General features: G+C 36.1%; 1 protein-coding gene across 5 annotated transcripts in view; it reads left to right on the top strand.

Annotated features, from left to right (window-relative positions):
* The first annotated feature begins 19996 nt into the window (after positions 1–19996).
* Positions 19997–26194, top strand: part of LOC147918165 (uncharacterized) — a 66835-nt gene continuing 60637 nt past the window's right edge. For 3 of the 5 annotated variants that reach the window (XM_087444847.1, XM_087444872.1, XM_087444751.1), the window contains exons 1-2: positions 19997–20176; positions 22485–22560. In XM_087444847.1, the coding sequence (XP_087300973.1) occupies positions 20068–20176; positions 22485–22560 (185 nt within the window). In that variant the 5' untranslated portion in view covers positions 19997–20067. Of the gene's footprint in view, positions 20177–22480; positions 22561–26194 lie in introns of all 5 variants that reach the window. The other 2 variants (XM_087444806.1, XR_015555523.1) reach the window with 2 other exon arrangements.

The raw sequence follows: 26194 nt of genomic DNA, 5'->3' as shown, positions 1-26194 counted from the left end.
ACAATATAGCAATCATACTTCTTGGTATTTACCTAAAAGATTTGAAAACATATGTCCACACAACAACCTTCACATGCATGTTTATAGCAGCTTTATTCACAATTGCCAAAACCTGGAAGCAACCAAGACATGCTTCAATAGGTGAATGGGTAAATAAACTATGGTACATCCAGATGTCGGAATCTTATTAAGCATTAAAAAGAAAAGAGCTATCAAGTCATAAAAAGATGCGGAAGAAACTTAAATGCTTAAAAACTTAAGCGATAGAAGCCAATCTGAAAAGGCTACAATACTGTATAATTCCAACTGTTTGACATTCTGGAAAGGGTAAAACTATAGATACAGGGAAATTATCAGTGGTTGCCAGAGGTTATGGGCAGAGTGAGGGATGAATAGGCAGAATACAGAGGATTTTTAGGGCAGGAAAAGTATTATGTATGATACTACAGTGGTCGATACTTGTAATTATACATTTGTCCAAACCCATATAATGTACAACACCAAGAGTGAACCCTAATGTAAACTACAGAGATAAGGAGATAATAATGTGTCAGTGTAGGTGCATAAATTGTGACAAATGGAACATTGTGGTGCAGTATGTCAATAGTGAGGGAATTTGTGTGTGTAGGTAGAGGGCTTATGTGGGAACTTTCTGTACTTTGTGCTTTATTTTGCTATAAACTGCTCTAAAACATAAAGTTTATTAATTTTAAAAAAAAGGTACTCATACACCAAAGGGTGACTTACTTCCAAATAATAGTTGTGGTAATTGTTTTACTGTAGTAATTGTTTTATTTTTTTTAATTTTTTTTTTTTTCTGAAAAGAGGGGAAAAAAACAAATATATGATGAGTGTTGTGAGGATTTATGGTCTATAATGAAAAAATTAACCTATGTTCTTTTTTAAATATTGTGAAAGAAGGCAAAATTGGACACAGCATTTATGTAGTTTATAAGTATTTGTTTATTTGGGTTTTTGTGTTTAATGCTCATAAATTCTCATATTGGCTCACAAGATCCCACTGTTAGTGTCTCTTCCCAACTTTGCGTTCAGTAATGTCTTGGTAGCTTGATATCAGCCACAGTGGGAGTATTTTCAAAGCATTTACTTGGCAAACTCTATAAATCAGAGTTTTTTTCTTTGGGGCAGGAAAGGTAGAGTCGGTTGTTAAATGGCAGTTCATCAGTCTGTAAGTTTTCTGAGGCCTCAGAATGACTAGATCTTCTTTCTTCTTATTCCATACCCAGTGTGTGGTACAGGGCCTGTTTCATTATTGGGGTTCAAAAAATAAAGGTTGAGATGATGAAGCCATTTTGAAATGATTTGTAGTGATGTTACGATTGAAGCCAAGTGAGAGAATTCAGTGACAAAAGGTGAAAGTGTAGTGAGAAAATGAGGCTGAAATGAATTTGGTAGAGCATCTCTCTTAGTAAGAAAAAAAATGCATTTTCAAAAGAGGATTAAAAGAGGAAACTCAGTATTGTGCATTGTATTGGAAGGCAGAGATATAAAAGGAAATCAAGAGTTTTACATGCCAGGGCCGGCCCCGTGGCTTAGCGGTTAAGTGCGCGTGCTCCGCTGCTGGTGGCCCGGGTTCGGATCCCGGGCGCGCACCGACGCACCGCTTCTCCAGCCATGCTGAGGCCATATCCCACATACAGCAACTAGAAGGATGTGCAGCTATGACATACAACTATCTACTGGGGCTTTGGGGGAAAAATAAATAAATAAGTAAATAAATAAAATCTAAAACAACAACAACAAAAAAAGAGTTCTACATGCCAAAAAAAGGTGAGCCAAAATCTTCATATTTAGAAGAGTTGTGAAGCAAAAATCTAAAAGGCAGGAAATTAGTGAGCAAGCTGAGGTGTAGAAATGGAGGCAGGAAGAGTGCGGAGTGTGAAAGAGCACTGTTCCCTCCGAGAGGCCTGACAGGGTGTCAGGGCTTCGGTCTGCTCCTTCAGGTAGGTGTCTTGTTTCCTTGCACAAAGCACTAGCCTCTCTGGGCTCTGTGTACCTACACTGTGAAATAAGAGTGATGAACTGGAATGTCATTTCCAGCTGGAAAGTTTAATGATTCATGGCTCTCTGAAAAAAATTAGAGTAAGGGAGAGAGAGTAACAATGATTGTTTTCTCATGTATAAGAAAGAATCCTCACCATGTTGGTAGACAGAAAGGAAAAGATCCAAGGTAGAGAGTGGGAAGACTCAGTATTTAAATGGGGGAGGATACTTATAGATTGGAATGGGAAAAGGAATACAAGTTGCAGTACCAGGGCTACAAAAGAATGAAAACAAAAAACATAAGTTCTCAGGAAATAATAATAATATTTATTAAGGATAATACAGGTACTGTTATAAATGCTTTGTATATAATATATCTTTTAATTCTCACAAAAATCTAAAAAATAGGGAGTTTTTATTCCTATTTTACAAGTAAAGAATTGAGAGATTCCTTGCCCAGGAACCTGCCATGGAGACAGGATTTTAACCCCAAATTCCTACTCCAGATTGTGTAGGCTGATAGGCAGAAACCTGTGACGGGAGACCAGACTGATCACTTAGCAAACTGGTAAGTTAGCCAGGTCATTTCCCACTCTGCACCGCTGTTTCCTTATTCATCAAATAGGCACATGTTTTCTTTCCCATCTAACTTTGAAGGCTATTATGAAACTTACTTGAGAAATTGTACTTTACGAAAAGTAAATTATGATCCATATGTAGTATATTTTTATAAAAAATGGACAAAAGAGCATAAAAATTTTTAGAGGATAAAAATTAAGGGACTTAATCTTGAATGCCCTTGGTTACTTCATTAATGTAGACAGGGACATACACTGAAAAGGGAGAGAAATGTATTGGAAGCTTAAGGGGCATGGAAAAGATTTGGACAAGTTAGCACTGGATAATCCCCAGTAGTACTACCATTTCTACTCTGATAATGGGAAATTTGCCAGATCATAACAAAGGAAATTCCAGATTATGATTTAACAGATACTCTTAATGTTGGCTTCAGTGCCATTTTGCTTTCTATATAGTCTGTCAACATTCATACCATCTTATATGAGTGCAGTGTGTCAGACATACAATTGCCGACATAGAATTTCCATACACTATGGAAACTGAGATTTCTCTTGAGGTTCTGAACATTAGGATGACGACAACATTGGATACATATACCCACACAAAACTTTTTCTTTCTGAGTTTTTTCTTTTTGTTCTTTGGCTAAAACAAGAAAATTCAGGAACAAGGACTGAGTGGTTTGGTTTTGGTTTTTGTTATTTGTTTGAGCCTGAATATGAGTTTGCTTCTATTTTCAATGCTATTGTTGTTTAATCCAAACTACTTTTCTTTTAATAATGCAGGAAATCTTAACAGCATGATGAAAGTACGGGTAGGAAGCATTATAATTACTTTTTTTGTTGTTATTATTTTGACTCAAAAATCTGTGTGGAAAAAAAAGATAAAGGGAAAATTATGCCTATGCCCACCCACAACTAGAAAACCCTCCTAAATTAAAGTGTAGTCTCTGGCTGATGGTTGTGTGTTGTAAATCCCAGAGATAACATAAAAACGGCCTTTTGGGCATCCTCTGAGACAGAGGATGTTCAATCAGATTCCAAGAACTCAAGAACATGTGTTTTACAAGAGTGAAAGCCAAAATACAAGCTTTCCTGTAAGAACTACAAATACCATGTGGAAAATTGATCTTACACACTAAGAAGAAAAACATGATAAAAAAATGACTTTTGAATCCCACTATGTCAGTTAAGGATATAGTCCCGTCTTTCATCCTAATTTCCAAAAATGTGTGATTGAATTAAAGGGGAAGATTTAACTAGTAATTGAAGTACCATTTCTTGTTCGCTTAGCAAACCTTGTACAGACTGCTACCTTGTCTTATTATTGCAAAAATAAACCAGTTTTTGAGAGAGAGATATCATTACTTTCATTGGTTTCCTGTATTATATGGTATTTTGGGTCAGTGTTTGTGTTTCCTTTCAAGCAAAGCTATAGGATGGTAGTAAATTTACCTTGCTTAAGTTGTAAGGAGTCTCCCAATATATAGGGAGAGTAGAGAGGCTATAGTTTCTGTATTTGGGACATTATTTATTTATTGTATTTGTTTATAATTAGTAAGGCAGAGTAAAGTTCAATGGTGAGATTATAAACTACAATTAGCATAAACTCTATCTTTACATAAAATGATGTTTTTACTTGATTTTTACTATTATTTCCAAGTGAAACAGGAAATGAAACAGGAATAATGGCATTTTATCAAATCTTGTATTTTTCATAAGGCTTTATGCTTTGCTTGTGGTTTATAATATTTAAAACTTTTACTTTAGTCAATTTAAGCATACTTGCTTTTATTGTTCCTTTCAGATAATTCTATCATTTCCTGGAGGATTACTTCTATTTGTGTTTTGCAATTTTTCATTGTACACTTATCTTTTGTAGGAAAGTCCATTAACTGGCTTGTAAAATTATCCCTCTAGAACAGACCTGCCTTTATTTCTGCTCTGCACTTTATGAATATCATGTGTTCTGGATCAAATTTTATGTTAATCTTTTCTTCAGGATTCCCACAGTATGAAAATAGGGTAAACTTGAACTCCATACCAGAACAAACACAGAGTCGTTTATTCCAAGGAACTTTTGATTTTCCTTTCCAGAGCCCTGGGAGAGGAAAGTTTTCTTGCTGTGGACAGAATGTATGTATCCTATTCCCAATGCAACTATCAGCCTTAATAAGTTCTGACTCTGCACACATGTCAGTTTCAACTCCTTGCCTCATAGAGTCTCAAGGCCTATTCTTCCATCTTCAAGGGCAGACATTAATGCCAAACTTCTTGCTGTTTGGGCCCCGTGCAAATCTGATGATCCTCCAGGGTCTGGGCAAAATGAGTTTGCACCCTTATTGCTCTGACTTTCAGTTTCCTCTCCATTGGTGGCATCTATGGATTTCCCTTTCTTTCTTGTAAATTCAATTCGGTAAGCTCAAATTCAGCATTTTAGGCACTTTGTAGTAGATGTTCCTGTCATTTTTCTGGAAATCTAAAGGGACTTTTTCATTTATTTTATAAAGTTGACATCAGGTGCACAAACTTGAACATTTTTGTAATCCTTGGTTCATAACCATTATTATTGTTCTTCCATAGCCTGCTTTTATTAGTCATTTTAAATAATATAGTTAGTACCTTCAAGCCTATCACACAAAATAATACTCAAGAGTCTTGATGATAAGGTAGAACAGTGGGCAAAGGACAATATAGCAGTCAAAATGAATGATTCACAGTAACACCCAGCCATATACATGGATCTTAGCAATGTCCTTTTAAGTGTTGGTTAGTTCTGAAAGATTACAAACACCATTATACCCACTTTGGAAAGTTATAAAAGTAAAACAAAGCAAGATATTATTCAGTACTAGTTTCAGGATGAAGGTTATCCCTGGTGATGATATTTTGAAGGCAGGTATAAGAATAGAATGCTGGGCGTAGGAAACACTACATGATTAGATGTGTATTATTTTCAACTCAAAACAATACTATGTAAAATTCAGATATTACCACACTGTTGCGCCCTCTGATTATGGAATTTCTATTTTATTTGTATTCCCAAGCAATTCTGGAATGTCTACCATTTGTGAAATTGCAAACAAAAGTGTCCACATCAAAGTAGGGAGGTATTCAGGGTCTTTTTACAACCTCTTTATGACAGAAATGGCTGGCAATGCCGAGATCAATACATAGCTCCATTATTTCATTTGAGGCAGATTCACTGGGGCTGGGTAGACATTTCATGGTTCTATATAAAAGTCACCTGACAATTTTTGGACAAAGATGTCTCACAGAAACTTGGTAAGCACAGCATACATCATTTGTGGCAATAGTGTGAAATTAAACTTTTTGAGAAAGGTGAAGGAAAATCTTCATGTAATTTTATAGAGAAAAAATAACTAACAACAAAAAATTGTTATTCTCACCTTTTTTTCCAGAGAGGAAAAAATAATCGAATGTTTGGTGAACTTCTGGGAAATTTATAATTATTGAGTGGACAAAAAGTACCCTGGACTGATCACAACTGAAGATACTCTCTCTAACTTTCAAAATGTTCTCCCTGCCTTCTCCCTGGTCTGAGAGTTTTCAAGAATAGACGAATTATTAGGTGCATTTTCAAAAATAGCAGGTTAACATCCAGTCAAGATGGTGTAGTCCCCTTTCTCCCTGCTCCTCCCTGCTAAGTACAACTATAAACCCGGGAAATAACACAAGAGGCAACCGAATGAGAGCTGTCAGAGGTTGTTAAGAAAAAGACAAACTTGTTTGGAACCCCATGACTTGAGGAATAACACAGTGGCAGAGCATCTTACATTTCCCCACCCAACAGAAGAAAGTGACCCAGATCCCTCATTTCTCGACCCCCAACCTAACAACAGAAGGCAGCTCAGGTAGGCTCATTCTGCCGCAGGATGGAATGGGAATCTGACATCAGGGAAGCCCAACAGTGCTGAGGATGGTTCAGGATCTCCACCAACAGTAAGTGGCCGTTGGAAATGCCCTCGTATTGGTTGTATTAGCAAATGCTCCTTTATTAGGACTTTTTCTCTTTATGGTCTTCAGTTTTGACTCATATGTGAATGATTTCACTCTGAGGGAACCCTGGGGGGAAAATTGAGGATACTTTCTTCCAAAGAGAATTTACTTTTTGCCTTTGCTTTGAGAAAGGGCTCACTACTCATTAAAAACCACTGTAATCTTCATGCAGCCCGGCTTAACACAAGCATCTTAGGTTCAGTTCTCTTAGCTTCAATTCTGTGTCCCAGGATTTCAGTGCTGATATGGTCACCGGCCAGCTTTAGCATTTACTTACAAATTGGAGTTCCAATGTTTCTCTCTCTTTACCCTAAAATATTAATTCTGTAAAGACTATGAATGCATTAATCATCATATTTTATGTAGAATCTATTTGTAACAGCACAGACCTTCAGAGCAACTGGTCTGATTATTGCACAAAGTGAAATTCTCAAGCAGATTTTTGATTACTTAAACTCAATTGATATATGCTGGTGATCCTGCAACAATTCACTGCCTGAGAGTTATTGGCATACACAGTCAGGGCATTGAAGAATATTTTAGGGTAAAAGTTATACATTTTCAGTGAAAATTTTTAAGAATTATCCACAACTGTCCTTAACTTTAACTAGATGACCACTATAATTTTTTTTCCTGAATTTCCATTTGAGATTTTTAAAGGTCATTTTAAAATATATTTAAATCCAACTTGAAAGAGATATTTCAATGCAGGTTCCAGATGATTCTTTATAATATATAGCTGAATATTTTACCGTGTAGATAAAAAATTTAGACTGTATTAAACTCACTAAGAATTAGAAGCCAAATTCAAAAGCTTGCATTTATGGGGACAATAAATCATTCACCTTAGAACTCGATTGAAACTTCATTTGTCTTAAATGAAAGGTGTCATATGAATAGTAGTACTGCTAACATAGCTCTTCTTGATTTAGATTATTAAGATGCAACGTTCAATCTTGACTTGTACCCATATAATGTGTTATGTCATCCATCATAATATCAGAAAAAATAAAGCCATAAAACACTCACAAAATATAGTTTATATTGAAAATTTTGTCACTTTATAAAGGACAAAGTTCACATAAAAAATAAATAGCAGAAAGTCTTAACCTAAAATCAAATTGAGGAAGTGAAAAATCTTAGAAATCAGTAATATATTTTGAATCTAGGACCCTATTATGACTTAGAATTTTCCGTCAAATCCTCAACCATATTTTCTAGGATTTATTTAACAACTCATTGAATCAGTGCATATCACAATCACATAGTGATATCACAATCCCATGAGTAACTTGTTCAAAATAGAAATTCTTGGAACTCATCACAGACTTACAAAATCAGAATCTCTGGAGATGTAAACTGGGTATCTTCAGTTATCTTTAGTTTTTAAGATTTTCAGCTAATTCCAGAATAAACAATTTGAGAACTCTAAACTAGATGATCTCTAACTTAATTCTCATATTCATATTCTGTGATATAATTTGGATCCTACATCAACCAACAATTGGACATATATTTATTTTTAACAAAATCTCCAAATCACAATTATGAAAAGGATTGCTAATTTGACCATTCACAATAGCAAAAAAAAAAAACTATTTTTTTCTGGCCTGTGATGAATTCCTATAGCGTATTCTTCCCCTACTTCCTGTAAGAATTCTTTTCTAAGTACTGTCTCCCTGTCTTCTCAAAGCCTGTAACTGTCCTTCATTATTTAGCATACTTGTTTTCTGTAGGTTTAATGAAAAAACATTTTATCTCACAGCCAGAATGTTAGTTTCTTGGGATTAGGCACTAATGCCATATATGATTATGTTTTCACACAATTTCTAGAACAATATTTATTTTTATTTTATTTTTTTGTGAGGAAGATCGGCCCTCAGCTAACATCTGCCAATCCTCCTCTTTTTGCTGAGGAAGACTGGCCGTGGGCTAACATCCATGCCCATCTTCCTCCACTTTATATGGGACGCTGCCACAGCATGGCTTGCCAAGTGGTGCCTCGGTGCACGCCCGGGATCCGAACCGGCGAACCCCGGGCCACCGCAGTGGAGCACGTGCACTTAACCACTTGCACCACCTGGCCGGCCCCTAGAACAATATTTAAAAAGTATATAAATGGGATTTTATTTAATGGTAATCTTATATGATTGATTATATCTACAATTACATACAAACAATACGGCAATTATATTTAAATTTTAATTTTTCATTTAGTGGAGAGCATGCTACATTAAACAAATAAACAAATAAATCACACTATTTTTATCCAGTTTTAGAGCTTGGGAGTTAGGTGGTTTGATCTGTTGTACAACACTATACTTCATATGGCTTCTGGTGTCTCCTTCCTTTCCAGATATTGATTTATGCTCTTTTCCAGTGATTCTAGCTATCCTCACCTATAGGTATAAGTGTAGTATTGTCTCTGCTTGTTTGAGAAACAAGAGAAGGCCCCTATCCTGCCTTTTCACAAAAGCATCACCTCTACTCAACTGTCATATGTCTTTAAAATACAGAATTAGAGTTTCAAAGTTTTTTTTATTAGCATTTTTATATATATATAAAATCTCCCTTTGGGTGTTTAATATATTGACTTGAACTTTTTTTTTTTTTTTTTTTGCTGAGGAAGATTCACCCTGAGCTAACATCTGCTGCCAATCTTCCTCTTTTTGCTTGAGGAAGATTTGCCCTGAGCTAACATCTGTGCCAATCTTCCTTTATTTTGTATGTGGGTCAGCACCACAGCATGGCTGCTGGTGAGTGGTGTAGGTCCACACCTGGGAACCAAACCCAGGCCGATGAAGTGGAGCATGCCGAACTTATCCACTAGGCCACAGGGCCGGCCCCTTGTTTTTTGAAATGATAAGTCTTTAGTACCAGATGTACAAATTTAGTGGAGGAGAAGAAAACGTGAGTGGTTAGAGGGGTTTGAGTAGTTACATTCTAAACACCCACAAGGATTTTTCTGTGTAGACTGCTTAATGACTTCTGACATAGGTAATCTCTAAGTTCCTTCTAACCTGTAAAGTCAATAAAATAATTTGAGTTTCCATTAACTGATAACTGCATACACATTTATTTTTAATAAAATTTATAATCAAATCTTAATTTTGTAGAGAATTTTTTGTATAATCATACGTTGCATTCAAAATGCCAACAAGCCACAAATATTTCTATGAGGTTGTAGTATAAACTTCTGAACAGTATTGCCTCCCTACCTCTTCTATAAAGTGTTTCCAACTATTATCATTATGTCTTCTGAATTTTAACAATAACATGTTTTAGTACATAGTTTTCCTCTAATTGTTTCATGTTTCCCAGTTCTATCTTATCAAATAGAAATAAGCTCTTTGAGTTTAGGCACTATGTTATACACTAATTTTGATTATTAATGTTCTATTTAAAACTAAAATATTAGGAAGCTGGCCTGGTGGTGTAGTGGTTACGTTCATGTGCTCTACTTCAGTGGACCGGGGTTCGCAGGTTCGGATCCCAGACACAGACATACACGTCACTCATCAAGCCAAGCTGTGGCAGCGTCCCACAGACAAAATAGAGGAAGACTGGCACAGACGTTAGCTCAGCGACAATCTTCCTCAAGCAAAAAGAGGAAGATTGGCAACAGATGTTAGCTCAGGGCCAACTTCCTCACCAAAAAAAAAAAAAGAAAAAACCTAACTATTATATCACTGTAGATGACAGAAGTTGGTAGTTTAAGGAATAATTTCAACAAGAATAAAAGCAGACTAATTTATATTAGCCAAAAATTTAAAGAATCATTTATCTCAAATAAGTAATGCATAAATATAAAAATAATTGTGTTTGTAATGTTTATAAGGTATAAATCTCCTTACCTTTTGAAGATGGGTTTGTTCTTGAGAAGTTTTGTGTAAAATATAATTAAAATAATATGAAGTACAGGGTGATTTGTCACTAGAATTGATCATTTTGTGAATTGGAAAATTTACAAATTGCTTTGCCCCATTTGGTAAATTCAGAATTCCATTGTTTTTCTTTTTAGTTATGTAAATGTGTAGGGACTCAAATGAAAATGTGAAGAATTTGTCACAAACTTGCATGTGATATAATTTGTAGAATGTTATATTCAAAAGGCCTTTGCCATTTTCTGAATATTATCATTATTTATTTCGTCAATTTGTGAGATTTTTAAAACACTTTGGATAATATATAATCCCATTTGTCTCTCCATGAATTCCATGAATACCCATGGGAATAACTGGCTATCATTTTAAATTCTTTAGGTATTACAGACTCACACCCTCTCTAAACATTTCTGTGAGAGAATGCCCTGCCTACAGATACCTAAGATCTTAATTTCCCCTTGCAGACTAAGTTCTTAGTTTCATTATTTTATAAGTATTACTCTGTTTTGGATAATAAGAATCAGTATATAGTACCTATGTTAGCATAGCACATTACTATTAGAAAATTTGCTTAACTTAAGTTTCCATTTGAGATTTTTCATTTAACTCTAATTTATATTAAGAAAATGGTTTGTAGCTGCCCAAATGGTTCAAGTTTATCTATTTGTATTTAATAATTGATATACCTTTTACACTTAAAGGAAATCTATCCTATCTCTAGCACATCAAGTGAAAATAATAATAAATATTATTATGAATTATAATTTTTATATTGGGAATAATAATTTCTTGATTAAGAAACAAAACACATAGATAGCTTTGGTTTCTTCACTAACAAGCGAGAAATTGAAAATGGCTTTTCTGTATTACTTAAAGATAATCTTAACTTAATTTGTCTTTAATTGGGAACAGGTTTGAAAGCATTTCCCAAATAAATTGCCTAAGTTAGGTTTGGTTATTGAAATTTAGTTAATAAATATATGTAATAAAATTCTAGAGTATGAGCAATAGTGTTATGAATTATGTTAGCATGCTTTATTATTTACATTTTTGTGTTGCAAGATAAAAATGAAGCATTACCTACCATTTTTTCTTAGTGAAAAGAGATTCTTGTTCATCTACTAGCATTCTAAAAGTTTAATAATTCTAAGTTTTTGAAATGTATAAACAGCTAAAACTTAGTTTTTCTCTGTCTTATAAACTTCGTATTGAGCAAATTTCCATAATCCAATAGTTACACTTCTAATATTTTAATTGGGAACACTTAGAGAAGTGAATGTGCTACATTATCCTGTCATTGGAGATTCAGTTAGTCAGGATAATGATGGTCTTTTGCCAAAATTAATTCTGACATGCAACACTAGCGTAATATATTAAATGCCCAGAAACAACACCCCAGAAATAGGAGCTGATGATTCAAGCTTGGCAGAATCTTCTTTGTTCAATGTTAAGAACTAGCTTAAAGGCTGGTCATAACAATATTGAAGGAGGAAGAATTCCTCTTTTCAACAGGTTCTTCAAGTTCAAAAACATAGTGGAGATGTCAAAAAGATTGTTGAAAATTGCAGCTCTAGAAAATAAGGTCAAGAGATGAACTTGGAAGCCACTAGTATATAAAAGCCACAGATGCTCATAGAAAGATTTTTTGAAAGCTTTTAGATGGTTTCTATCTGAGAATTGTTTGTCCTTATCTTCTATCCTTCTCAGTAATGCTTTTACTCTCTTTAGGTTTTGTTAATTCCTCAAAGTTATGAGATGTATTAATTTTTAAAGGTAACATACTTTACAAGAAAATTCGTGAATAGTTTCTCCTCAATTAATTAACTCATCCCCTTACCATTTGGTTCTTGTTCTTATAACCATAGAGGTTTGTTTTTTTTTTTAAATAATCAAACAATTCTTGCTGTCTCTTCATAAATTCACACTACCCCTGCAGCGATAGTACTTTGCTAGAACATCCATACTAAAGCCTTCAGGGGTCCTAAGTCTTATTTTATGCCATTTTAGAGTGAGATACTTTAAAGTTAAATAATATATTTTCCTATATAATCTTTGAGAAAGAGCTACTGCATATTCAAATCAATAGTATTTGTAGTTCCGTACATCTGTTTTATTTCACAAACGAGTAACTTGTGGATAGAGCAAAAAGGTCAAGGAATGGATGAGTCCAATAAGCAAATAAGTGGTGGAATAGGAATTTTCTGTGAAAAGAGCACATTGCGCAGAGTTGTAGAGGTGAAGAACTCTGCCAACATCCAGTTTTGAGTGTCTTAACCATCTTGGCTATTCTGCAATCACAGGGTCTGAGCCACTGGATATAGATACGCATATGTGTGTGTGTGTGTGTGTGTGTGTGTGTATGTTTAGCTATATATTGCTAAAGATGTATATATGTGTGTGTGTGTGCGTGTATATATATATATATATGATGTATCTCTGTAGTTTACATCAAAGTATCTACAGCATTGCTACCCTTCTGAGTCTTTCATTGAAGAAGTAGGAATGAAAGAATTAGGAAAGATCATCAAGTGTAAGGAAGTGTCATTAGAGACTAATAGAGACACCCTCGTATGCCCAATTACTATGTACAGGTGCCAAAGCTGGACAGAGAAGAAGGCTGACAGGAAAAAAATGATTCATTTGAAATATGATGTTGGAGGAGAGCTCTATGGATTCCCTGAACTGCCAAAAGGATGAACAAGTGGGTCCTGGAGGAAATTAAGCTTGAACTATCACTGGAGGCAAAAATGGTAAAACTGAGGCTTCTTACTTTGGGCACATCGTGAGAAGGCAGGACTCTTTGGAAAAGACAATAATGCTAGGAAAAGTAGAAGGGAGCAGGAAAAGAGAAAAACCAAATATGAGATGGATTGACTCCATAAAGGAAGACATAGGCATGAGTCTACAGAAGCTGAATAGGGCTGTTGAGGAGAGGACGTTGTGGACATCATTCATTCACTCATGGTGATTCATAGGATTGCCAGAAGTCAGGGCCAACTTGACTGCACATAATACACATCTTATAGCATAACTGAGCAGTCTCACTCTCCGAAGGAAGAGAGCTGCATAGACCACTTGGTCCAGATGATCTGGTTCCCTGAAGGACTCTCTCTGCTTACTCCATGTTAGGTTAGTCAGCACTCATTACATGGAAGGAATATTATCTTCTTAGTATGGATCTTAAGGATAATATGAAATTTGAATAACAGTATTACTGAGTATGTTAGTACTGGATGCTACCGAGTGGAGTTCAGTGTATCTGAGTATTAATATGATATTCTCCGTAACCAAAAGAAAAGAAGTTTTTGTGAAATCATTGAGTATACTCCAGGGAAAAATCAGAATGTAAGAACATATGATAATACAGATAATGATGAAAAAATATTTTTGACATAATTTATAGCTACATCTTACTATATGTATTGATTATCCATTTCTGCAATATTTTTCTGTTTGTGCCTCCAGTAGCTTTTTTTTTTTTTAATTTTTTGTTTATTGCAGTAACATTGGTTTATAACATTGTTTAAATTTCAGGTGTACATCATTATACTTCTATTTCTGCATAGATTACATCACGTTCACCACCCAAATACTAATTACAACCCATCACCACACACATGTGCCAAATTATCCCTTTCGCCCTCTTCCCTCCCCCCTTCCCCTCTGGTAACCACCAATCCAATCTCTATCTCTATGTGTTTGTTTATTGTTGTTATTATCTACTACTTAATGAAGGAAATCATACGGTACTTGACCTTCTCCCTCTGACTTATTTCACTTTGCATTATACCCTCAATGTCCATCCATGTTGTCACAAATGGCTGGATTTCATCGTTTCTTATGGCTGAGTAGTATTCCATTGTGTTTATATACCAGATCTTCTTTATCCATTCGTCCCTTGATGGGCACTTAGGTTGCTTCCAAGTCTTGGCTATTGTGAATAACGCTGCAATGAACACAGGGGTGCATGTATCTTTACACATTGGTGTTTTCAAGTTCTTTGGATAAATACCCAGCAGTGGAATAGCTGGATCATATGGTAGTTCTATCCTTGATTTTTTGAGGAATCTCCATACTGTTTTCCATAGTGGCTGCACCAGTTTGCACTCCCACCAGCAGTGTATGAGAGTTCCCTTCTCTCCACATCCTCTCCAAAATATGTTGTTTCCTGTCTTGTTAATTATAGCCATTCTGAGGGGCGTGAGGTGATATCTCATTGTGGTTTTGATTTGCATTTCCCTGATAGTTAATGATTTTGAACATCTTTTCATGTGTCTGTTGGCCATCTGTATATCTTCTTTGGAGAAATGTCTGTTCAGGTCTTTTGCCCATTTTTTAATTGGGTTGGTAGTTTTTTTGTTGTTGAGATGCATGAGTTCTTTATATATTTTGGAGATTAAGCCCTTATCAGATGTATGGTTTGCAAATATCTTCTCCCAATTGTTAGGTTGTCTTTTCATTTTGTTGATGGTTTCCTTTGCTGAGCAGAAGCTTTTTAGTTTGATGTAGTCCTGTTTGTTTATTTTTTCTATTGTTTCTCTTGCCCTGTCAGACACGGTGTTTGAAAATATGTTGCTAAGACCAATGTTGAAGAGCGTACTGCCTATGTTTTCTTCTAGAAGTTTCATAGTTTCAGGTCTTACATTCAACTCTTTAGTGCATTTGGAGTTAATTTTTGTTTATCGTGTAAGGTAAGGGTCTACTTTCATTTTGTTGCCTGTGTCTGTCCAGTTTTCCCAACACCATTTGTTGAAGAGACTTTCTTTTCTCCATTGTATGTTCTTGGCTCCTTTGTCAAAGATTAGCTGTCCATAGATGTGTGGGTTTATTTCTGGGCCTTTGATTCTATTTCATTGATCTGTGTGTCTGTTTTTGTGCCAGTACCATGCTGTTTTGGTTACTATAGCTTTGTAGTATATTTTGAAATCAGGGAGTGTGATACCTCCAGCTTTGTTCTTTTTTCTCTGGATTCCTTTAGCTATTCGGGGTCTTTGTTGTTCAATATAAATTTTAGGATTCTTTGTTCTATTTCTGTGAAAAATGCTGTTGGAACTTTGATAGGGATTGCATTGAATCTATAGATTGCTTTAGGAAATATGGACATCTTAACTATCTTAATTCTTCCAATCCAGGAGCACGGGATATCTTTCCATTTCTTTGTGTCTTCTTCAATTTCTTTCAGCAATGTTTTATAGTTTTCGGTGTACAGATATTTCACCTCTTTGGTTAAGTTTATTCCTAGGTATTTTATTCTTCTTGTTGCAGTTGTAAATGGGATGGTATTCTTAATTTCTCTTTCTGCTACTTCATTGTTAGTGTATAGAAACGCAAGTGATTTTTGTATGTTGATTTTGTATCCTGCCACTTTACCATATTCGTTTATTACTTCTAAAAGTTTTCTGGTGGATTCTTTAGGGTTTTCTATATATAAAATCATGTCATCTGCAAATAGTGACAGTTTCACTTCTTCCTTTCCAATTTGGATCCCATTTATTTCTTTCTCTTGCCTGATTGCTCTGGCTAGGACTTCCAGTACTATGTTAAATAGGAGTGGTGACAGTGGGCATCCTTGTCTGGTTCCTGTTCTTAGAGGGATAGCTTTTAGTTTTTCACCATTGAGGATGATATTAGCTGTGGGTTTGTCATATATGGTCTTTATTATGTTGAGGTACTTTCCTTCTATACCCATTTTATTCAGAGTTTTTATCATAAATGGATGCTGTATCTTGTCAACTGCTTTCTCTGCATCTATTGAGATGATCATGTGATTTTTATTCTTCATTTTATTAATGTGGTGTATCACGTTGATTGATTTGTGAATGTTAAACCGTCCCTGCATACCTGGAATAAATCCCTCTTGATCATGGTGTATAATCTTTTTAACGTATTGTTGTATGCAATTTGCTAGTGTTTTGTTGAGGATTTTTGCATCGATATTCATCAGTGATGTTGGCCTGTAGTTTTCTTTTTTTGTGTTGTCCTTGTCTGGTTTTGGTATCAGGATAATGTTGGCTTCATAGAATGAGTTAGGGAGCTTCCCCCCCTCCTCAATTTTTTGGAAGAGTTTGAGAAGGATAGGTGTTAAGTTTTCTTTGAATGTTTGGTAGAATTCACCAGGGAAGCCGTCTGGTCCTGGACTTTTATTTTTGGGGACGTTTTTGATTACTGTTTCGATCTCCTTACTGGTGATTGGTCTATTCAAATTCTCTACTTCTTCTTGATCCAGTTTTGGAAGGTTGTATGATTCTAAGAATTTACCCATTTCTTCCAGATTGTCGAATTGGTTGGCATATAGCTTTTCATAGTATTCTCTTACAATCTTTTGTATTTCTGAGGTGTCTGTTGTAATTTCTCCTCTTTCATTTCTGATTTTGCTTATTTGTGCCTTCTCTCTTTTTTTCTTGGTGAGTCTAGCTAAAGATTTGTCAATTTTGTTGATCTTTTCAAAGAACCAGCTCTTGGTTTTATAAATTTTTTCTATTGTTTTTGGTCTCTATTTCATTTATTTCTGCTCTGATTTTTATGATTTCCCTTCTTCTACTGATTTTGGCCTTTGTTTCTTCTTCTTTTTCAAGTTCCTTTAGGTGCATTGTTAGATTGTTTATTTGAGATTTTTCTTGTTTGTTGAGATAGGCCTGTATTGCTATAAACTTCCCTCTTAGAATCGCTTTTGCTGTATCCCATAAATTCTGGCATGTAGTATTTTCATTTTCATTTGTCTCCAGGTATTTTTTGGTTTCTTCTTTGATTTCTTCATTGACCCAGTCATTGTTCAGTAGCATTTTGTTTAATCTCCACGTATTTGTGGCTTTTCTGATTTTCTTCCTATATTTGATTTCCAGTTTCATACCATTGTGGTCAGAAAAGATGCTTGGTATTATTTCAATCTTCTTAAACTTATGGAAACTTGTTTTGTGGCCTAATATGTGATCAATCCTGGAGAATGTTCCATGTGCATTTGAAAAGAACGTGTATTCTTCGATTTTTGGATGGAGTGCTCTGTATATATCTACTAGGTCCATCTGTTCTAGTGTGTCATTTAAGGCCAATGTTCCTTATTGATCTTCTGTTTGGATGATCTATCCGTTGGTGTAAGTGGAGTGTTAAAGTCCCCTACTATTATTGTGTTACTGTCTATTTCTGTTTTTATGTCTGTTAATAATTGCTTTATATATTTAGGTTCACCTACATTGGGCGCGTAGATATTTACAAGTGTTATATCCTCTTGTTGGATTGTTCCCTTGATCATTAAGTAATGCCCTTCTTTGTCTCTTTTTACAGTTTTTGTTTTAAAGTCTATTTTGTCTGATATGAGTACTGCTACCCCAGCTTTCTTTTCATTGCCATTTGCGTGGAGTATCTTTTTCCATCCCTTCACTTTCAGTTTGTGAGTGTCTTTAGGTCTGAAGTGTGTCTCTTGTGTGGAGCATATATATGGGTCTTGTTGTTTTATCCATTCAGCCACCCTATGCCTTTTAATTGGAGCATTTAGTCCATTGACGTTTAAAGTAGCTATTGATAAGTATGTACTTACTGCCATGTTTTAACTTTTTTTTTCTCAGTGTTTTAGTAGTCCTTCTCTGTTCCTTTCTTCTTCTATACAGAATTGATGGTCTCTTTAGTTTGACCTCAGTCTGAAAGCTCTACTCTTTAACTCCCGTCCTCCCTCCTTTTATGTTTTTGATATCATATCTAACCTCTTTTTTGTGCATTTGTATCTATTACGTTCTTAACATGGAAATAGATACATTTTCCTATTTGTGGTCTTCTCTTTTCCCCTTAAATCAGTCCCTTTAACATTTCTTGTAGCACTGGTTTCTCGTTAACGATCTCCTTTAATTTTTGCTTGTCTGGGAAATTTTTGATCTCTCCTACCACTTTGAATGATAACCTTGCTGGGTAGAGTATTCTTGGCTGTAAGTTTTTTCCTTTGAGCACTTTAAATATATCGTGCCACTCTCTTCTTGCCTGTAAGGTTTCTGCTGAGAAGTCAGCTGATAGCCTTATGCGGTTTCCTTTGTATGTAACTTGACTTTCTCTTGCGGCTTTTATCTTTAATTCTGGACATTTTGATTATGATGTGTCTTGGTGTGAGCCTCTTTGGGTTTATCTTGTTTGGGGCTTTCTGTGCTTCCTGTACCTGGATGTCTGTTTCCTTCCTTAGGTTAGGGCAGTTTTCATCTATTATTTCTTGAAATAGATTCTCTGCATCTTTGTCTCGCTCTTCTCCTTCTGGGACACCTATAACACGGATGTTAGTGCACTTGGTGTTGTCCCAGAGGTCCCTTAGACTGTCCTCACTCTTTTTAATTCTTTTCTCTTTTACCTGTTCAACTTGGGTAATTTCTTCTAGTCTTTCATCCAGCTCACAGATCCATTCTTCTGTATCCTCTACTCTGCTTTTGAGTCCCTCTAGTGAATTTTTCATTTCCAGTATTGTATTCTTCATTTCTGATTGGTTCTTGGAAGATATAAAATCTTCCATTTCTTTGTTGACATTCTCACTGAGTTCATCTATTCTTCTCCCCAGATCAGTGAGCATCCTTAACACTCTTTGCTTGAACTCTCCATCAGGTAGGTTGCTCATTTCTGCTTCACTTAGTTCCTTTTCTGGGGTTTTGTCCTGTTCCCTTAGTTGGAATGTATTCCTTTGCCTCCTCATTTTGCTTCTTTCCCTGTGTTTGTGTCAACGTATTAGGTAGGTCAGCTACGTCTCCTGCTCTTGGATAGGTGACCTTATGTAAGTGATGGCTTAGGAGGCCTGCGCTGTGCTCTCCTCAGTTTTCAATGTTCCAGGGGTGACCCCTATGTGGGCTATATGTGTCCTTCTGTTGTGGCGCCCTGTAGGTGCCCTGTAGGCACCCAGGGAGGCCGAGTTATGCTCCTGGCCAGCTATTGTAATGCTCAGCTGCTTGTAGTTGTTGCGGGCCCTTCAGTCTCTTTATCAGGTGTGGGGAGCCCCAGCACAGTTGGCTGCAAGTTCTAATACCACATTTGTGTTGCAGTATTTCTTTTAAGTGAGTAGGCCCCCAACGTGGCAGGTTGTTAGGCTCAGGGCCTTACAATTACTATAAGCCTCCAGCCTTTAGGTCTCTTGTCAGCTCTCTGAGGATTGCAGCTGGGTGGGGCTGGCCTCCGGCACAGGAGCACTCAATTGTTTCAGGCTTTGGAAGGTGGGCCAAACCCCCTATGTGGGTATTTGAGAAGCACAAGTCTTCTGCAGCTGACAAGCCCTGCCGCCCACAGGTCCACATACACAGTCAACACAGTCCTGCCCCGTGTGCAAGTCCCGACCTCCCGAAGCCGACCCAGTCTCTCCATGGCGGGAGCCCCACACACTCCACCACCGCCCCACACTCTCCACCCACTCCTTGTGCATGTCCTGCCCTGCTGAAGTAGGCTCAGTTGCCAGGCAGCAGAGAATTCAGTCACCAATCTATGCAGGCCCACAAGTTGCCTGAGGGCTTGTTGTTGGGTGGGGCCAGTCTCTAGGGTGGGCTGCCCACCCTGGCTGAGCTGGATTAAATCGGTGCTCTAGTGGGTGGGGCAGACCCTGGGCTAGCAGGCCCCAGGGAGAACTCCAATGGCGTCTGTGTTAGCATGCCCACACCAGGCCACAACAATGGCTGCCGCCAATGTCCCAGTCCCTGGAGAGGTCTCACCCCTCACGGAGATGCACCCAGGGCCTTCAGGTGAGTCTCTTTTCACCAAAGCACTGTGCACCTTTCTTTCTGGTGATTTTAGGATGCTTTCTGAAACGGGTGAGTTTGTCCGTGGGCCCTTTAAGAGCCAGTTTTAATTTCTTTGTGAACCAGCTTTTCTGTGGGTGCTCCCCGATGTTTTAGTAGCAGGCAAAGTCAGATATTATGCCACTCGCCTCGATTGCGCTGGGTCCACAAAATGCCCCCAGCAGGGGCGCTCCCCGGCTCAGGGCCCCGCGCCTCCAGGGAGGGCTGCGTACCTGTGAGCTGCTCCCGGGTGGCCGTGAAGCTGGCGGCTTGTGAAGGCAGCGTTTTTTCTCTCCAGAAGGGAGTCTCTGCCTCTTCCACCTCAATTAGGATTGTCCGTTGTTGCAGGAGTTCCTCTTATCCAGTTTTTAGTTCTGTCTCAGGGGTAATTTTTCCACGAGTAGTTGTAAATTGGCTGTGTCCGCGGGAGGAGGTGAGTTCAGCGTCTGCCTATGCTGCCATCTTGACTTCCCTCCCCGCAGTAGCTTTTCTAAATCTGTTTTTTTATAGGTGCTTTCTCCAAATATATCTGTACATATTTTTCCTTTCTACTAAAATGGAAAAAAAAAATGAAAATTTAGGTTGAGTTCTGGGCAATGACTTTCATCTTCATAGAAAAATATAGACACATATTTGTATTTTAAATGTATTGTGTTTTAAGGGCCGGCCTGGTGGTGCAGCGGTTAAGTGCGTGCACTCCGCTTCAGTGGCCCCGGCTCGCAAGTTTGGATCCTGGTCGCGCACTGACGCACCGCTTGTCAAGCCATGCTGTGGCAGCGTCCCATATAAAGTAGCGGAAGATGGGCACAGATGTTAGCCCAGGGCCAATCTTCCTCACAAATAAATAAATAAATAAATGTATTGTGTTTTGTAATCAATGTTTCAGTTTAGAATATGTTTGGCTAATTAAAAAAATAATATTTGATTAGCAAGGGAAATCTATTTGGAATTTTATTAAAAATTTTAGTTCAAATATGAAGAATTTATGAAACACACAAGCCATAGTTTTTAGTTCTAGAACTTTGCTTTAAGTGTGCAAATAAACTGAGCCATCATTTAAAGGATGAAGAAATGTCTTCTTTCAATGAATTAACACCATTCAGAATATCTTTTAAAGAACAGAAGGGACTTTTTTTGAGAACACATACAGAGTAGGCTAGTTTCAAAATTTGTAAACTCTGATTATTGTTAAGTAGAAAACAGTATTAGAGAGACAGTATAGCACGCAGGTCAAAGGCTTGGGCTCTGGAGATATGTTTTTGAATTCTGGTCCCTATGCATTTTATAGCTGTCTGAGCTATTCTATCTCTTTTCACTTCCCATTTTAGGATAACAATACTACATTTTTCAAAGGGTTGTTGAATATATATTAACGTCAGTCAATTAGAGTCGAGCACATATGATGCATTCAATAAGTAGTTGTAGTTATCATTATTTATTATTACTAAAGTAGCTATAAGAAATTGTGAAAGAATAGATACTATCTTTCTCTTTTTTGGACTGTGTTTGTAGCGAAAGAGGGAGACTAATGATGATTCATTTTTAGTGAAATATGGTTATCAAGGCTTTAATTGTAAAGGAATCAGTACTTAATTAATGAAACCAGGCTTAAATGTTAGTAAGTACCTCTTTATGGACTCCAGTGGGCAATCCAACAAACCAAGCCGCATTGCACAGGAGAGAAAAAAATGATAGTGGAATTTGCTCTGCACTCTCAGGTGGCTTCTAAGGAACTGATTTTTCAAAGTGAAGAAGCCCAAGGATGTTTAAGAAATATTACTAAGGAAAGGAAGGAAAGCATAAGTGGAATTAAGCACTTCATTTTCCTAAATCAAGGACATAAATTGCTTTCATTTCATGTTCCATTCAGAGAAATTGGTAGTGTCTTCATTGAGTGCTACTTTGAAAATATCTCTGTGCTTATGTTTGTATTCTTCAGGAGAGTGAACAGATTAGCAATGTCTGTTACAGATGAGAAGGAGAAGGGGGATAGTGGGAAGTAGCTTATCTCACACTTTTTAGCCTAGATTACAGAGTCAAAGAATCTTAGAATTGGAACATTCCCAGAGATAATATAGTTCCACTTTTAATCTAATTGATAGACTTTCCCATGTTTGAAATGTAAGTCATGTCTTGCTAAATTTTGAGTTTCTTCAGGACAAAAACTAGGAATAGGTTGAATTTTCAGGCAAAAAATACTTGAGATCAATAAAAATGAATATTTCTAAAAAGTAAAGCTGTCCGTTAGTGAAATACGCTTCCTTTTAGGTAGTGAGAACCCCTTCTGAGGAATTGTTCAAGAGGAGACTTGATGACATATATCTTCTGGATCAAAGGAAGAGATTAGAGTAAGTAACATTTAGTTTCCAACCTAATTCTAAGATTCAATAATCACATAAATGTTGTGAGTACCTGTCCTACCAATATAACATAGGAAATAGACATTTATTAAAAATTAATTCCTCATTTATAGAATTAAAAATAGAATAGGGATTATACTGCTGGATAACCCCAAACAACAAAGTTTCTATGATGAAACACTAAAATATATTCTTCAAATGTAAAATAATTAAAATGAATTATAAAAGTGTACTTGAGCAATATTATGAAAGTGAAAATAATGAGTAATAAAAATTAAACAAATAATTGATTAGATATGGAATGATGTTTAAGATATGATCTAAAATAGATAATATTCTCATGTTACAGAATATAAATGATGAGCCTCCTGTATGCAATCCACCACATTTGGAAACTCACATTAATTCCACTATTAGGATTCCTTTTTTCTCTTTTTTTGAGGAAGATTAGCCCTGAGCTAACATCCATGCCAATCCTCTTTGCTGAGGAAGACCGGCCCTGAGCTAACATCTATTGCTAATCCTCCTCCTTTTTTTCTTTTTCTCTCCAAAGCCCCAGTAGATAGTTGTATGTCATAGTTGCACATCCTTCTAGTTGCTGTATGTGGGACGCCGCCTCAGCGTGGCTGGACAAGCGGTGCGTTGGTGCGCGCCCGGGATCTGAACCCGGGCAGCTGGTAGCAGATTGTGCACACTTAACCGCTTATCCATGGGGCTGGCCCCTATTAGGATTCCTTTTATTCAGCTCAGCTATTCAGAAAAAGATTCTCCACAGGAACAGCTGAGCTATTGTGGGAGGTAAGACGTGATTTCAAATGTCACTTCTATGCTATTTTACAAGATACCCATGTGAATTATTTTATAATTGCTGGAAACATATTATCATGAAACCTGTTTTTAAATAAGATCTTATACTACACAATAGAAATAACATAATACATAATGTAGTTTTATTACTTCATCATTCTCAGGAAATACAAATAATCAATTCGCACTTTCGAGACTAGGTGTTGATCCTCCTTCTCTGGCTACCACTCAGATTTTCCAGTATGATGTATTTCAAGGGATTCTGGACCCTATGACTTTCCAGCTACTTCTTGCAGTTACTGATGAATTAGGTGGGAATAAAGCTAGTCAGCTGTCAGCCACTACAACAGTCATAATTCATGTGTTTCCTTGGACCACAACACAGCCAACTTCCTCCACAAAAACAACTACAACTACAGTATGTACTTAGTGATGAAATATAATTCTAAAGTAGTCTGAATTCGTATAAATGTAGAGAGTATTTGGGAACTCTCACAGGAGTTATCTTTATATTTTGGCAATGAAAGACATCAGTGAAACAGTTACTTTAATACATTAAGATTTCCAACATCAAAATAAGGAGAAATTATTGTAGCTGTCATTAATTTTGAGTCAAGGTAATTATATCAATGTATATCATTTTTATAGGCCCTTTTGCTATTATTTAGTTTAAATTATTAGTAATTCTGTTGATTCTCATCATCTTATACTTTTCTCTGCTTAAGTGAATTCTCATGAAGGGTTTGTTATGTATATAGCACCATATAAGGTTTACAAAAATATCTGACAAGCTTGTTTCCTTGAAAAGCATACAGTCTCACTGCAAGACAAGATATACACTTAGGACAATTTAAATAAATACTAGACAGCATCAAATGACAGTGCAATTGTTATTTAACTTTGGGGTTGAAAATAAGGTAAGTTTATTCGGACTGCAATAGACAGTAAAATCTCTATAAATAGAGGAAGAAAATAATAATGTAGTTCTTTAAGAACAGATATTCATTTTTTTCTTAATATAGAGAGAAGAAGAAAAGCTTTGCAAGAAGAAGGAATAGAATTACCCTGAGAAGAATATAATATGTTCTGGGGAATGTTGAGAAGGCAGTGAAGCTGGAGGCTAGATTTGTGTCAGGGAAAAGGAAGCTCGTGGTAGATATGTAAAATATTCAAGCATGGGATGTCTTGAATGTAAAGATGAGAAGTTGGGGTGATTACATAAGACAGAAAGTTATAACAGTTTCACAGAAGAAAAGATAGACTCACAATGCCTCATAAACTTTGCTAATATGGAAATAAAGAGAAAATCAATGATGTGATAGAATTGTTTGTGTGGAATATACTACTTGATTTCAAACAGGTGGAGTTTAAACAGCCAAGTAGATATTCATATCCATGCTCTCACTAACATTATTATGAGGTTCTCTATGTAACCCAGCTAACACAATGAAAGATATTTGAATTAAAATAGCCATTTGTTGAAAAAGTTAGAGAAAATTCCTCCCATTGCGTGACTTACAGTGAAGTTTTGCATTAACTATAAAAAATCATCATAATACAAATGTAAACATTCTTTTTTTTTGTTGGTGAGGAAGATTGGCCCTGAGCTAATATCTGTTGCCAGTCTTCCTCTATTCTGTACGTGAGTTGCCGCCACAGCATGGCTTGATGAGTAGTGTAGTCCACGCCCATGATCCGAACGGGCAAACGCAGGCTGCCGAAGTGGAGCGCGCAGAACTTAACCACTAACCATCCAAAGAAAACCAAAAATTGGATTAAATTGGTATAGGACTGGTAATGCTCCCATATGCCTAGCAGAAGGAAATTAAAATCCTCTCTATGGGAATGTAATAGCATCCTAGGCCTCCAATTACTTCTAAAATTGTTTCAATCCAGTAAACACCATACGATTAAATATAGCCAGGCGTGTGAGGAAATAAGATGCCATGACCAAGAAGCAACGAAACTACATAAAGCAGAAACAAAAACACAGTAACTACACAAATTTTCAAACACAAACTGTAAAATCATTATGCCTATTAAGTTCAAGAGGTATAAATCAAGTTTGACATTTGGTCAGGGTATTGGAGATATAAAAGTAATATAGGATATTTGAAAATAATCAAATACATCTAGAAATTAAAAATAAATTAACTGAAATTAAAACTTGACCATATTGACATATGGAATGCGCAAACACTACACCCAACAATTACTGAATACACTTTTTTTTGAGCACACATGAATATTTACAAAATTTGTCATATATTAGGCTATAAAGCAAGTCTCAACAGATTCCAGTGCATTGAAATTGTGCAGAGTATAATCTGTGATCATAAATCACTATGCTGGAGATCAAAACAAAAAAGTAACTAGAATATTCCCCATATCTTTAGAAGTTAAGGGACTAGAGAATATTTTTAAATGAAAGAATAAAAATACTACATAATAAAACTGTGAGATGCAGTTAAAGTGGATCGAAGGCTATATATTTTCCCTTAAGTACCATTTTAACTGCATCTCACAAATTTTAATATATAGTATTTTTGTTATAATTCATTTAAAAATATTATCTATTTCGTTAAAACTTCTTTTGTCCATATGTTATTTAAAACTGCATTTCACCTGAAGTTAGAAAAAGAACAGCAGAATAAACTCAAAAAGATTTTTGAAAATGAAATAAGAAGTTAAGGAATGAAATTATTGAAATAGAAATCAAACATACAGAAGTAAGGCCAAAAGTTGGTTATTTAAAAATAATAATAAAATCTATATAACTCTGAGGAGGTTGTTAAAGACAAGAGTGAACTCACAT

This window comes from Ceratotherium simum, chromosome 1, assembly GCF_057802395.1.
Source record: "Ceratotherium simum simum isolate JZ-2026a chromosome 1, ASM5780239v1, whole genome shotgun sequence".
Classification (NCBI taxonomy): domain Eukaryota; kingdom Metazoa; phylum Chordata; class Mammalia; order Perissodactyla; family Rhinocerotidae; genus Ceratotherium; species Ceratotherium simum.
The sequence above is the reverse complement of the archived record's forward strand: the minus strand, read 5'-3'. Positions and strand labels throughout refer to the sequence as shown.